The sequence below is a fragment of the Ornithodoros turicata genome, chromosome 1, assembly GCF_037126465.1.
Source record: "Ornithodoros turicata isolate Travis chromosome 1, ASM3712646v1, whole genome shotgun sequence".
NCBI lineage: Eukaryota > Metazoa > Arthropoda > Arachnida > Ixodida > Argasidae > Ornithodoros > Ornithodoros turicata.
Genome location: NC_088201.1, coordinates 143,787,757 through 143,801,577, shown reverse-complemented (window position 1 = coordinate 143,801,577; position 13,821 = coordinate 143,787,757). Strand labels below are relative to the sequence as shown.

At 43.6% G+C, this 13,821-nt stretch overlaps 1 protein-coding gene across 1 annotated transcript; it reads right to left on the bottom strand.

The window, feature by feature from the left end:
- Positions 1-809: 809 nt before the first annotated feature.
- LOC135386344 (histone-lysine N-methyltransferase SETMAR-like) lies at positions 810-1,271 on the bottom strand. Its single transcript, XM_064616208.1, has one exon. The coding sequence runs from the start codon at positions 1,269-1,271 to the stop codon at positions 810-812; it is 462 nt and encodes a 153-aa protein (XP_064472278.1).
- Between the last annotated feature and the right edge of the window lie 12,550 nt (positions 1,272-13,821).

The window sequence follows — 13,821 nt, the reverse complement described above, 5'->3', positions numbered from 1 at the left end:
CTTTTTGCGGCGGGCTGGGAACGAGAGTAACGAGTCTGGACGAATCGCTTACTGTATTCTCCGCCGGCTATCAGGATTCTGTTGACACTGCAGTGAATGATTTGTTCTGCTGCTCGCCTGTCAAATTTGAGTATGTCAAACTCTGAATTCGTGTCGTGTCACACAATGAGTTCCCGGTGTTGATTCCAGCTATGGTGGACACCTGCTATATTATGAACATTGTCGCGAACATCGCCATTCTCCTGCAGCTGCCTTGGTTGTGAAGTCGTAGAGTAAAAAAGTGGCGATCGACGAAAAAGCCTGATTCCGATACCGTGTGATGTGTTGTGTTTGTCCGTCTGTATGTGTTTGTGTGTGTTCCAGCCTGAGAACCGCAGAATCGTGAAATCGGAACCTGCCTGTGGTTTTCCTTGCGAGCCTACGTTCTGATAAACGCAGGGAACAGGTACTGGACATACTCTCGAAATGCATCTCTGCAAATAAGCTGCATATGAATGTGAAGAAATTGTTTGTTTGTTTGCAGAAAAGAACTAATTTCTCTGGGATGAATAACTTGAGTCAGCAGAGGTGCCCTAATTTTTTGTAACCAGCATACGGTAGTCTCAAAGTGTAACGAAATAAGACTCTAATTTCAGGAACATCCACATTGATTCGCGCACCTTCCTAGATAACGATAACAAAAGCTGCAAAAGATGTATCTAGACATAATACGAGGGCAATCCCAAAAGTAAGGTCTCCTATTTTTTTGAAAGACAAAGAACTGTTTAATTTCTGTGATATTTACGTCATTTTGAAGCTTGAGCAATTATCTATTTTTCTACATAATCGCCGTTTCGGTCGATGCATTTCTGAAGACGCTGTAGTAGTTTTTGGATGCCCATGTCGTACCAGCTCGCCGCCTTGTCCTTGAGGAAGCGTTGAACCTCATCTTTCACGTCTTCGTCGTTGCTGAATCGCCTTCCTGCCAAATGTTCTTTCAACTTAGGGAAGAGGTGGTAGTCGCTTGGTGCCAAGTCCGGACTATATGGTGGGTGGGTGATGATTTTCCAACCGAAGTCTTGCAGGAGAGCGACGGTTTGACGGGCGACGTGTGGGCGAGCGTTGTCGTGGAGAATGCTTACGCCCTTGCTCAACATCCCTCTTCTCCTGTTCTGAATTGCCCGTCTGAGCTTCTTCAGTGTCTCACAGTACCTGTCAGCGTTTACTGTGGTCCCTGCAGGTATAAAGTCGACCAGCAATACCCCCTTCCGGTCCCAAAACACAGTTGCCATCACTTTACCAGCGGATTGTGATTGTTTGAATTTCCGCGGCTTGGGCGAATAGGGGTGCCGCCACTCGCGTGATTGTTGTTTGGTTTCAGGTGTGAAGTGAAACGCCCAGGTTTCGTCTCCCGTGACAATCGAGTCCAGGAGGTTGTCCTTTTCTTCTGCATAGGTGCGAAGAAATTCGCGGGAAGAATCAACTTACTGCCGTTTGTGGTCTTACGTCAGTATCCGTGGCACCCATCTTGCGCACACCTTCCGATATTGCAATTTTTTTGTTAGAACCCTGTGGATGGTGCTTCGGGAAACCTCAGGAACCAAAATGTTGAGATCATCCAGAGTGACACGCCGATCTTCACGCATGGCTTGCTCAACCTTCGTGACTGTCTCGTCGGAAATTGACGGTCTGCCGCTCCTCTGTTCGTCGTGAATTTCAGTACGGCCGGCTGCAAATTATCTGCACCACTTGCGGACGTTTTTGACACCCATGCATGAGCCTCCATACACTTCCACCAACTGGCGATGGATTTCGATCGGTTGAACGCCTTTTGCGTTCAAAAATCGAATAACTGCGCGAAGTTCGCACTTCGCGGTAGCGTCCAGCGGGAGCTCCATTCTCAACGGCCGCCAAGCCAATACTGTGCGTCCTAATGAGACGCGTGCATGAATGGATAGGAGAGGAGGACGCGCCAATCACAGCAGTGCGGCCAGCAGCCGCACGAACAGCTTCTCTGGATCCCCAACGTTTCGGAGACCTTACTTTTCGGATTGCCCTCGTACTTCAAGCACTTCGTTTTCATTGGTCTTTGAATACTATGGAAACTAAGAATGCCATTTTCTTAAATACCGTGAAATTTTCTCACAGAAATTTTTGCACCTTTTTTATTCACGTGGATATACAGTGTAAATTCTGGTTATCAAATGTCGGAACTGAAGAAAACCAAGCGCAATAAGTGAAATAAATGGCACCCTCTGTTGTATTTATTTGCCTTCCTTTCTCTACTATGATCTTCACATTCAGAAATCCCGAAGTACGTTTATTAGCAGGTCACTTTTTATGCCAAGCACCCATGCCAAGAAGAGGTCTAAAATTTACGGTACCAGCTACTTCATTGTATGGTACCCTTGCACCTATTTTTACAGCTTATAAATATTGTGCTGAAATATGAAATCACTGTAAAACTTGCATCCTGCGCGACATTACATTAAATGTGCTGCTTGGTGTTCTGCAGCGTTGTTTCTTCCTCACGTTCAAGTGAAAAGGCAAAAAGAACGCTCCGAGACTTACTCTCACACAACCATTATTTCGCGACCATGTGTTCGCACTAAATGGTCACGAGCATACTTTGGAAAACTATAGCGGCACATAGGGAAACCGGCGTTGCATTTGCACCGACCTTCTATTTCCAATAATTAAACGAGACCTAATTAGTACATCCACTTCGGATGTTGAACATGTTGTCATCCCTTATAACTGCAAAAATATGATTTCTCTAAGAATAAAAAAAATCAGTCCATGGACACGCTATATGCACCCCACCTAGTAGAAATTAACCAGTGCTTGCTGAAAATATACTGGTATTTGTGTTTTATGTGATGTATGGCCCACATTTCCTTTTTGACCAGCTATACCAGTGTGAGAGCTCCTATGCCAGACTAGCTAATTCATCCTCTCTGTCCTCCATGTGGTCACATAGATGTTACGCTACAAGGAAGCGAGCTGGTACCACAGTACCAAACAGGTGAATTATCATGAACACAATCACATAGCAGAGTGAATAACGACCACATTATTGACTTAGTTTGCTTGGTCGATGACAACTGAAGGTGTCATATTTCTTTACTCAGATATGTTTTTTTTTCTATAGGTTTGTTCCAGCTAAAAACAGAAGCCATACACTGAGCAGCTGGGCATAATAAAACCCTCCATAAGCATCACTTTGCCTCTTTGGCTTTGGCAAGCGTGACTTTGCCTCCACAAGCATAACTTTGACATAATTGCTTTGTGCCGTGATAAAGGGTACTATGACTGTGTTCGCAGTACCATTTAAAACGTTGGCACCTATAGGGCTAGATTTTAGCCCCCTATTGTGTGCAGATATTCTGATGCCTGCAGAGCTGTAAGCTGTTCTTCCGGGTGAAAGAAAGCTTAAAGAAAGCTTGAAGACTGCATACGATGGGGCTCACTACCAAAGAGATACGGTTGCAGAAGAAATTACTGGACATAAAGCACAGTGAGGCATGCTCCACCCAGGCCACAAGGAGGTATAATTAATATGAGCCACCTTCTGTTAATGCACCAAAAACACATATTTCCACTGAAAGAAAGACTATGGGCTTTTTTTCTGTTGTGGTTGAAGGGCACACGAGATCATAATAAATTGTTTCCAAACGCTGTTGCGTCGCATTCTGACATGATCTGAGCCAATATGGTCAGCTGATGCTATAAGACCTACAGAAAACACATGCCAGCAGATTCTGAACATGCTATAGGAGAGGGTATGCCATTGAAATGATGAGATTTGTTCACTTTCCAGATGGCTTCAGGTATGTGAAAACAATCATAAATGTTGACAAAGCTGTTATGAAGCAGCGACTGCAACTAATCTGTGGAACTGGCCAGAACGGTTGAATGCAGAATCTGTTCAAAGTGTGCTATAGCGTCGTACAGATGGGATATGAATGAGCTGACGAAACATTTTTCTTGCGTAAGAGCAAATGCACCTGTAGGTTCTCAAACTCTTATTATGGACTAGAGGACTAGTTATACAAATAAGGGAAGATTTCTTTTAGACGACCTATATGTGAATATATTATCTGAAAAAAAAAAGGTAATTTTTTGCAAGTGCTTGATGCAGATATTCTAGTGCAGTAGTGATGCAGAGTGCAGATATTCTAAAACACATCGTTAAACAATGAATATAGATCAGCTTGATATTTTTATGTGAAGCTAATCACAAGCAATCAGTTACAAGCATAAATAATCTGGGGCTCCTTCAAGAATGCTAATTTGTCAGAAATTTATTGTAAACTCGACCCCAAATGTGCTCTTTTCTCGAGTTCTCACTACGTCACCAGATTTATTCTCGTTCTACATGCCCTTTGGCATGGCAGACCCGTGCTTCCTCTCTAACACCAGGCAAGGAAAGCGCACAAATGATGTATATGTAGATGTCAGAAGGACGCTCGTAAGGGACAATTTCATATTTCGGCACAGTTCAATGCGCCCCCATTGTTCAAGAAAACAAAATGATGAGTTACATTCGATACTTGCATTGTCTAAAAAATTCACACATTTTTTTCCAGTGATATTTACGAGAGGCAAGCTACATCTCTGGCTGGTTTTGGCTGGAATAGTTACACAGTTACACAAGCTTACAAGCAAGTTATACAAGCAGTTACACACAGTTACAGTTACACAAGCTGATGTATGTCAGCATTGAAAATATAAAGGAAAAAAGGCAATTTAAAATGCCTCACTCAATTCACTACTTTTCATAGCTTACACCTTGACAGGTGTTTTTTTTATCCTAAAATGGTTTCATTGCCAAAATCCACGAGAATGACAGTCATGACATTAACAAGTTTCAACTGCATACCAAGTAATAACAAACATGTGCTTACTTTACTGCAATCAAGATGTGAATTACATCGTTGAGTTGCAGGCTTCAGTGAAAAATCACTGCTTGTGATGTCGCTGCTGAGTGGGTACGGCACTGCTAGTGATGCAACATGTGATTTCAGTGTCTTTCACCCCACCCCATGTTATTTCGTGAGCAACTAGCATCAGAATCAATGAGCTTGCATGATACACTTATGAAGGGTAATTTCATGTGTGACGATAAACATACTGCAGTGCTAATTTACAATGTAGTTTGTGGCTGTGGAGCACACTCATATTCAGTATGCCATGTGAACTAGAGGAGCATTTTCTACCATAAACATTAGATGAGCAAAGACCCCCAAAAATGCAAGCACTGTTTACGTGCATTTGACAACCTGCATTTTTATTACGGAGAGGCCCTCTTCGTAGCTAGAGGCAAAGGGCGCTGGCAATGTGGCGCATGTTCATAAGATGTAGAACCAGAGACACAGAAACAGATTGGCAGCATATCATGATCTCAATCATGTCATTGTGTCCGTGTTACTGTTTCCTGTTATGCATTTGTTAATCTTTTTGTGTAGTTGCTGGATTTTAGCCCAACAGCAGGGGTCAGCAATTAGATCACATCAAGAACATGCAAGGCATACATTTCCTCATTCTCCACATTCCTCATTCAAGTAACGTTGAAAAAGCAACCATGCGAAGAAACAATACAACAATGAAGCTGCCTTCAGTACACTACAGCATGTCACATGTAACAATATACAGTATGCCTCAGTGTTTCCCAAACCGTGTGTCAGGACCCCCACTGAGGCCGCGATAGCCCAAACGGGGCCCAAGAGAAAGCAGATGAAGTGAGCGCAATATGTCACAAAACCAAGGAAACTACCTCTCTACGACTGTATTATATTGAAGTTGTTTTACAAAAATGCAAGTTCAGTTCAGCGCACAATCAGTCGGGAAACAAGCTAACTCGCAGCAATGCTTTCAATCAACTGTGTCGCAGTATGCCTCACTGTATCATGACGAGACCGTGGACCTACACCAGACGCTACTTGCACACACTGGTATAACGTTCATATTTATTTATTTATTTATTTCGGGAACCCCAAGGGTCCGGAGGACATTACATGGGGGGTGGGAACTGGAGTGTAAGGTACATTTACAGCAACTTGATAGAAACAAACAAGCAAACAGAAAAGAACAACACAATTAGCAGTAAGTAAACAGGAAAATAAAAAAACGATGACAGTACAAATTTATATGAAAACAAGTATTAAAGGGTGAAACAGGGAGTTTGTTCGCATAAGTACAGATAATTAACAAATATGATAAGGGGGAGGTGAAAAATTTCATGGCAACTGACATACAAGCGTGGTGGTCTTGTGGGTGGAGTGAACGGGAGAGGGTGTTACAAAATACTGTATGCTCGATAATAGTTGTGAGAGGTGATGGGAGGTTGTTCCATTCGATGGCAGTTGAACAAAAGAATGATCTGAATAATGCATTGGTATTACAATGAAAGCGTGTTACCTTATTAGTGTGGTCGATGCCAGGAAAAATGACACTCGGGCAGGTGATGGGCGATTGGTGTGGTGGCAAGATGAAAAAGAACCAATGGAAGAGGGCTAACTTGGAAAGACGGCGACGATGTTCGAGAGAGTCGAGATTAAGATCTGATTTTGATGCGGTTACAGAGGTATCGAATTAGTAGTCGTTGGAAATGAAACGGGCAGCTCGATTCTGGATGGCTTCTAGGGCGTCGCAGAGACACTTTTGGGGAGGGTCCCAAATAGGTTATGCATATTCCAGCTTCTTTCGTACAAGAGCCGTGAAGGTTAGGAGCTTAAAGGAGCACTCTAGAGGCCCACAACTTTGTTTCTGTTTTTGGTCAGTATGGAACCTTAGGCGGTCGAAAACAGTTTTTCCACAATTAGTGCAACCGTAGCTAAATTGGGACGCCTGCAATAGCTCCCCGAACCTCCCGCGCGCGAAACACCCTCCTTCGCTTTCACGATAGCCACGTGATGTGCGCCACCACACACGTCACTATGTGACGCAAGTGGTGACGACGCTCCTCATTGGACTTGGGATCACATGATCGAGGTGAGCAACATCGCCCAGGCCGGAGCGTCTGCTACCGCTTCGGAGACGCCATGCGTTCTCCGGCTTCGTGATGTCCGAAACGGAGGGTTTGAAGGCTGTCCACGACACAACCACGATTTTTGGGACCGCAGGCACCACGGGAAGAACGAGTGGTGCAGCCCGAAATTAACTGCGTTTGTACAGCAAAAACCCCGTGCTTCTCGACAGTGTGCAGCCTGTCCTACAGTTTTCACCGCGCAGTTGGTTCAGTGGCTAACAGGTGGCGCCACAATACCGCCGCCATCGCTAGCTTTCTGCTGCTGTGAATTCCGAGATTGCAGAGAAGCCACGGATATATTACTCTTGTGATCGTAATCTTATTTTCTCAGGCTGCGTATACGCTTCTTTTTTTTTTAAGAAAACGTGATATAAATCATATACATAATAGAAGTCAACAAGAAGCAGCTCGCAATGTTCGTAGCAAACGGTTTTTCCTACGAACGAATGAGGGGCTCTCTACCACGAACGTCACACTAGAGTGGGTGTGGTCTGCAGTTGGAGCGCTCCGGCCTGTCACCGCGGCAGTGATTTTCCAAATTAATTGCACCGTGGTGATACAACTTTGGACAGAAATATTTTGTGGGAATGCTTTTCACATACTGCTTTACAAGATGACAGCAGTTTTGGGCCATGTTAGATACCACTTTAATGCCCCTTTAAGATGGAGGGCGCCACCCTGCGGGTGCGTCTAACAAAGCCTAGGGAGCGAGAAGCGTTAGTTATTATGTGGTTGATGTGCTCGTTCCAAGTTAGGTTGGAGGAAAGGTGGATTTCAAGATATTTGTAAGAATCTGCTCGGGTTAATGTGATATCACTTAGAATGTAGGGGAAGGGTGGAAGACGGGAGACCCGTGTTCGAGAAAACGACAAAATGCGACACTTTGCAATGTTCAGAGGCATTTGACACTCATTGCACGAACGCCGGATTAGTTAAAGGTCGCTTTGTAAGGTTAGTTGGTCAGAAGGAGAGAGGATTTGCCTGTACACTACACAGTCATCAGCAAAAAGACGAATCGTGGAAGATATGCCTGAAGGAGGGTCATTTATATAGATAAGGAAAAGGAGAGGGCCGAGGACTGAACCCTGAGGGACACCAGAAAGCACGGGTACATCTGGGGATAGGTGGTTGTTGCAAGGTAACAAATAACGTACGAGTAGTCAGAAATTGAGCTATCCAACAGACGACATACGGGTCGAGGTTAAGCAGATAGAGTTTGTATAGAAGCTTAGAGTGCGACACCATATCGAAGGCATTATGAAAGTCTAAGAAAGCGGCTTCAGTCTGATGATTATTGTCCGCGTGGGGAAAGATGTCGTGAACAAAACTGGCTACTTGAGTTTCACACGAAAAGAGCTTTCGAAAGCCGTGCTGCAAGGGATAGAAGAAGCATTTTTCTTCAAGGTACTTAACTACGCTGGAGAAGATTATGTGTTCGATAATTTTACATACTATAGAAGTGAGTGAAATAGGGCGGTAGTTATTGACGATCTGGCAGCTGCCTGATTTGTGAATAGGGACAATCTTCGCCGTCTTCCAGTCCTGCAGTATGGCAGAATCTTGGAGTGACTGAGTAAATATGCAAAGTAGAATCTTGCTGGAAATAGATATCGTGTTGTATAGAACCTTCGAGTTAAAAGAGTCCGGACCAGCACTTGACGACAGTTTAAGTGACTCAATGATTTTGCAAATGCCATGAGTGCTGATATGAATGGGGACCTTAGGTGAGGAGGCGATTACTGATAATAGAGTTTAGGTGTACCCGTTACCGGTGTTGAAAACGGATGAAAACAAGAAAGCGAAAGCGTTGGCGCAGTCGTTGTCGGCGGGTGTCAGTTAGACTGATAAGGTGGGGTTTTGGTGAAGATAAAATTTTCCAAAATTGTTTTGGTTTATTCGTCAAGAGAGACGGGAGGTCAATGGTAAAGGACTTATGTTTCACTTCCTTGATCCAGCGTCTATATTCCCGTTCACAGTAGGGAAATTTAGCCCATGATACGTCGTCGCCAAGACGCTTTGCCTTCCTGAATAAACGCTTTTTCTTGGTTAGCAAGATTTTAAGACTTTTCGTTAACCAAGGATTGTGATCATAAGATTTCACTCTTATCTTTGGAACATTGTACTCGGTAAGGTAGTTTATGTTGTCACGAAAGAGGGACCAGTTACCCTCAATGGAGTGAGGCAAGGTGCTATGAAAGGAATTTTCATACAGAGCTAGACCCTCGTTGATGGCTTGGAAGTTAGCTCGAGCATAGTCGTATATGGTTTTATTGTTGAATTTATGTACATTTGGACTACCTGAAGAGATATCTTAGAAAATGGCCTTGTGGTCACTGAGACCATCAGTGACATGCAAAGAAGTGATGTGCTCAGGATGGAAGGTTAAAACCAAGTCAAGGGTTGACTGCGTGGTATGAGTTATTCGGGTAGGATATGAAACGACATGCGGCAGATTAAATGTAAGGCATAAATCCACAAACAGTGTCTCTTGCGAACTCCGGGAGAGATTGCCGTGGAGCAAGTCCCAATTTATTGACCGTATATGTATCAGCGTATATTGAAGGTATATATTACTGTATATGTATCAGGGCAGATTTCAAGCTTCCTGAGCGCGCACAGACGTTGATCTCAGTTGTCTCGCGACGTAACAGACGGAGAAAGACACCGGCTGTCACACACACAGACATCCCGAAGGCTATGTCCATCTTTGTTGATGCATCCACGAATCCACAGGAAGACTGCCGAAGCTCTCCCACTCGTATTAAGTACCTGTAGCTTGAACTACAAACAGTTTGGTGCACACTCCACAAAACGAGAACAGCTGATTGCTGATTTCATTGGCACGGCCATGAGCGCGCCATGAGCGAGTCGAGAAGGACACTTAAACAGAGGAGCAATTTTAGGTAAGTTCGAACGTGGCGCCAGTCGTCGCTACAACAATTTCCAGAGTGATCCGAGCTCAATCCGCTTTTTTCATTTTTTTTCTTTTTAGTATTATTTGTCATTCTTTTTTATTCATTTCCAATTATAATTCCAATTCCAGCTCAACCGCTCAGCGCGCTGACACTAGTGCAACGTAGAGTCAATAAATCTTTCGCTTCCTCGCTTCCCTAAGGAGAAGAGTACTTGAAGTATATTCGTATTGTGTGATTACTTTTTCCCTCTCTACGTTCCAGAAACATACGATTTCTGAGCCAAGAGAATATAGTTGCGAGCGGAATTGACATACAAAAGTATCCCGTACCGTGAAGACCACCACCCCAAACGTGGTTGCCATGGTTTCGGTTTTGGTCCATTTGCATGTCAAAATTCAGGGATTGATATTTTAATACACGTACGTGTTTCAAACTTTATAAACGTGGATTTTAACTAGGACAGTCTCTCATATCGGTATCTGGCTTTTGTTCAAGACGTCCTTATTATAGTTAATTAATGAATTTAATTGATTAGTCATCCTTACTAGTCATTATAGTCTCTCTTGGAAAAGATACGCGCCCGTAGAACACAAGTGTGAAAATGACGTGCTCTCGTGAATTTTTTATAACAGTTTGTCCAAGCTGAAACACACACACACAAAATAAACGGGGTGCCACAAACGCATACTTCGTGGTCCTAGCCATTTTTAATAGATATTTTTTTTAAATAAAACAACTAGGACTACGTGTACATTAGTTTCGCACTTACGCGTACGCGAGTGGAGGAAAACCTTATCTGCAAGGTATTTTGGCATTCTAATTTCCATAATTCACTAAGATGTATTTTTTTTCATGAAGTTGTTTTTCTTTCTTTCGAGAAACAGAAAGAGCAGAATGGCTGGCAATCGGTTTATATATGAGATGAATCTTTCATCTATATGCTTCAAGTTGTTAACCACAGAGGTGACATTTGTTTTTAGTGCACCGTTTCAGATTTTCCATTATGGAGATACCTCGCTCGCAATAACTGGGAAGTCGGCAAGGGGGAGCGAGCCCTAACCTAACCCACCCTAACCTAACCTGAAGGAGAGCACTGCGGGACATGGAGTTAGAGATTGAGAAGTACGGCATTTTCAAAGAGGCCCTCGGAGGCAAAATTCGGGGGGGGGGGGGGGGGGGCAGAGCCAGCACCGTGAAAACTCGAGGAGCGGTGGACTGTTCCCCCTGCCCTCACATTCCGATTTATACCGAAACTAAACAGGAGCAGCTTTCCAAGCTAGGGCTCCGGAACGAACCGACAACAGTAAAAAACAATAAAGAAAAAGAAAATCAAGAAATAAAAGGAGGAAGGAAGCACAAAAAAGGTATATCGCTTGAACCGCAACGGGTCAAAAAACATTGCAAACACGTTTTTCTTGTGCCGGTCATCGGCATTTAGCAGCCTTTCTGAACCGTGATATGGATTACAGGCCCAAATAATGACAAATGAGCAAGCAAGCATCCTCACTGCTCACTTTTTGGTCACTTTACGTCGTTTGAAGTGAAATTGTTGCGCCTATACCACTAGGGCCACATTCGCGTTCAAATTGCTCCTCTGTTGAACTGTCCTTGTCGGCTCTCATGGCCGCGTCCATGAAATCGGCAATCAGCTGTTCTTGTTTTCTGGAGTGTACACCAAACTGTTCACAGTTCAAGGTACAGATACTTAATCCGAGTGGGAAAGCCTCGGCGATCTTCATGTGGATTCGTGGGTGCATCAACGAAGATGGGCATAGTTTTCGGGATGGCTGTGTGTTCGACAGCTGATATCTGTGCGCTGAACTATCTTCTATTTTTTTAAAAACAACTTCAATATATTGCAGTTGTAGCGTGATAGTTTCCTTGGTTTTGTCGCATATTGCGTTGACTTCGTCTGCTTTTTCTTTTCGCCAAGTGGTGTCACCCCCGCTTTGACTATTGCGGCCTCCCAAGGTTTATGTGTCAGTTTTGGAAACACTGATGTTGTTACATGTGACACATTGTAGTGTACTGCAGTCAGCTTCACTGTTTGACTGATAATTTGCACGGTTACCTCTTCAATAAAATTTGAATTACTTTCATCTGATACTGTACCATTAAATAGGACAGGAATCCATTGTGGTTTAGAATTATTTTTCCTTTGCAATGTTCCCACACTGATCTTGGTGACAAGTTGTCTCTCATTAAATTCCTTTTGGGTTGTATTTCACACTGCTTGCAGCATAATGTGAGAATGAGAAAATGTATGCTTCACATGTTCTCATCATCCTCTACAGCAACTGTTCCTGGGCTTAAAATCCAGAAACTACACACGAAAAAAAGACAAAAAACAAATGTAGAACAGACGACACATCAAAAAGGACACGACACAATGATTGGGACTGTGTTGTGCTATACTTTTTTTGTGTGTGTGTCTCTCTGGTTCGGCATTTTTGTGCACATGTGCCATGTTGCCGGCACCCTTGCCCTCTTGTCACAAAAACACCCTCAGAAATAAAATTGCAGACAAAAAAGGAGAGAACTCCAACTTAACATAACAAGAGAGAACAAAGATGGGGACACAGGAAGCTTCTCGAGTCTTGTCACATACGCAGTGACCCCTCGGTTTGTAACAAAAACCGTGGCCCCTCCCCGAACAATATTCCCATCTCCTTAAATAGCGACCGATTGTGCAATCTCTCATTCAGTTTAGCACTGATGATGTCCGTCGCATGACGGGTGAAACGTCTGAGTAAATCTTGTTATTTTGTTATGTTAAGTCGGTCTAAGTTTTTTGTCTAGTTATGTCGTCTCCCGGCTTTTGGAGTATTTTTGCATAAAGATGCAGGTTGTGAGAGGCACATAGACACTGCTTACATTGCTAACCTGTTTATCACAAGACATGTGAAAGGATTGCCAAATTAAAATTCAATAATACATAAATGATTCTGAAATACACTCCAATAGAAGGGAGAGTAAACATTGGAATAACAGGTGAAGGTAAAGCACTGAAGTGTTGGCATTCTTCTGATGTGTATGATATACTGCTCTATTTAACCCATGACATATATGTTGTGAAAGATTAACTTCTTGCATTCAACATCAAGATGCTGTACCTATTCCATCTAAGCGACTCATCTTTACACGGACACGTGGCACACCATTTTGGCACAAAGATTTGATATTTCTGCTTGTTGGACATAACAAGCAAATACTGTGCCAAAATTGTGACCTACATGACATACTGCATCTGCTGAGATATGTTACGGGAGAAATACTTTTTTTTTATTGGGTGTTAGCGCCGCGAAGCAACTGTGGCTATGAGCGACGTACAGATGTGGACAGACGGAGAGAGGATAGCAGGAAGGAGTGGGGGACAGTGGGGTTAGTATGCGTCCTGGGCCGACTTCAGGGGGAACTGTGCCGACATTCGTCTGGAAAGTCTTCGGAAAACCCAGGGAAAACCTCAGTCAGCACAGCCGGCGGTAGGATTCGAACCCACCACCTCCCAGTCTTCAGCACGACCATGGTTATAACCAACGAGCGGACGCCTTAGCCCACTCGGCCATGCCGCTGGAGGTGAAATACTCCTGAAGCGATTAAAGGAAGTGCACACGAGTACATATGCTTTGCAAAGTTGTTCCAAAGTTCCAAGTAGCTGTTACATAGTATGTTCGTGTTGAATTGGCAAAGCATTAGTCATCTCATAAAAGAAACTAGTGAGAAATGCGAAGCCGCAAGCACTGTTGCATGGCCATGTTCACAATGGGCAATGACGCTTTTCACTTTGCGTACCCCGGATTGACTATGCTCAATGAGTGGTGTGCAGTGTTTATGATTGATGTAGGCCATGGCAACTACCGATGAACTTTGCAGAGTGTGCAATGATATCTTTTGTGA

Excerpts from the sequence above, each read along its gene's own strand:
- LOC135386344 (XM_064616208.1), bottom strand. The coding sequence starts at position 1,271 with ATGGCAACTGTGTTTTGGGACCGGAAGGGGGTATTGCTGGTCGACTTT.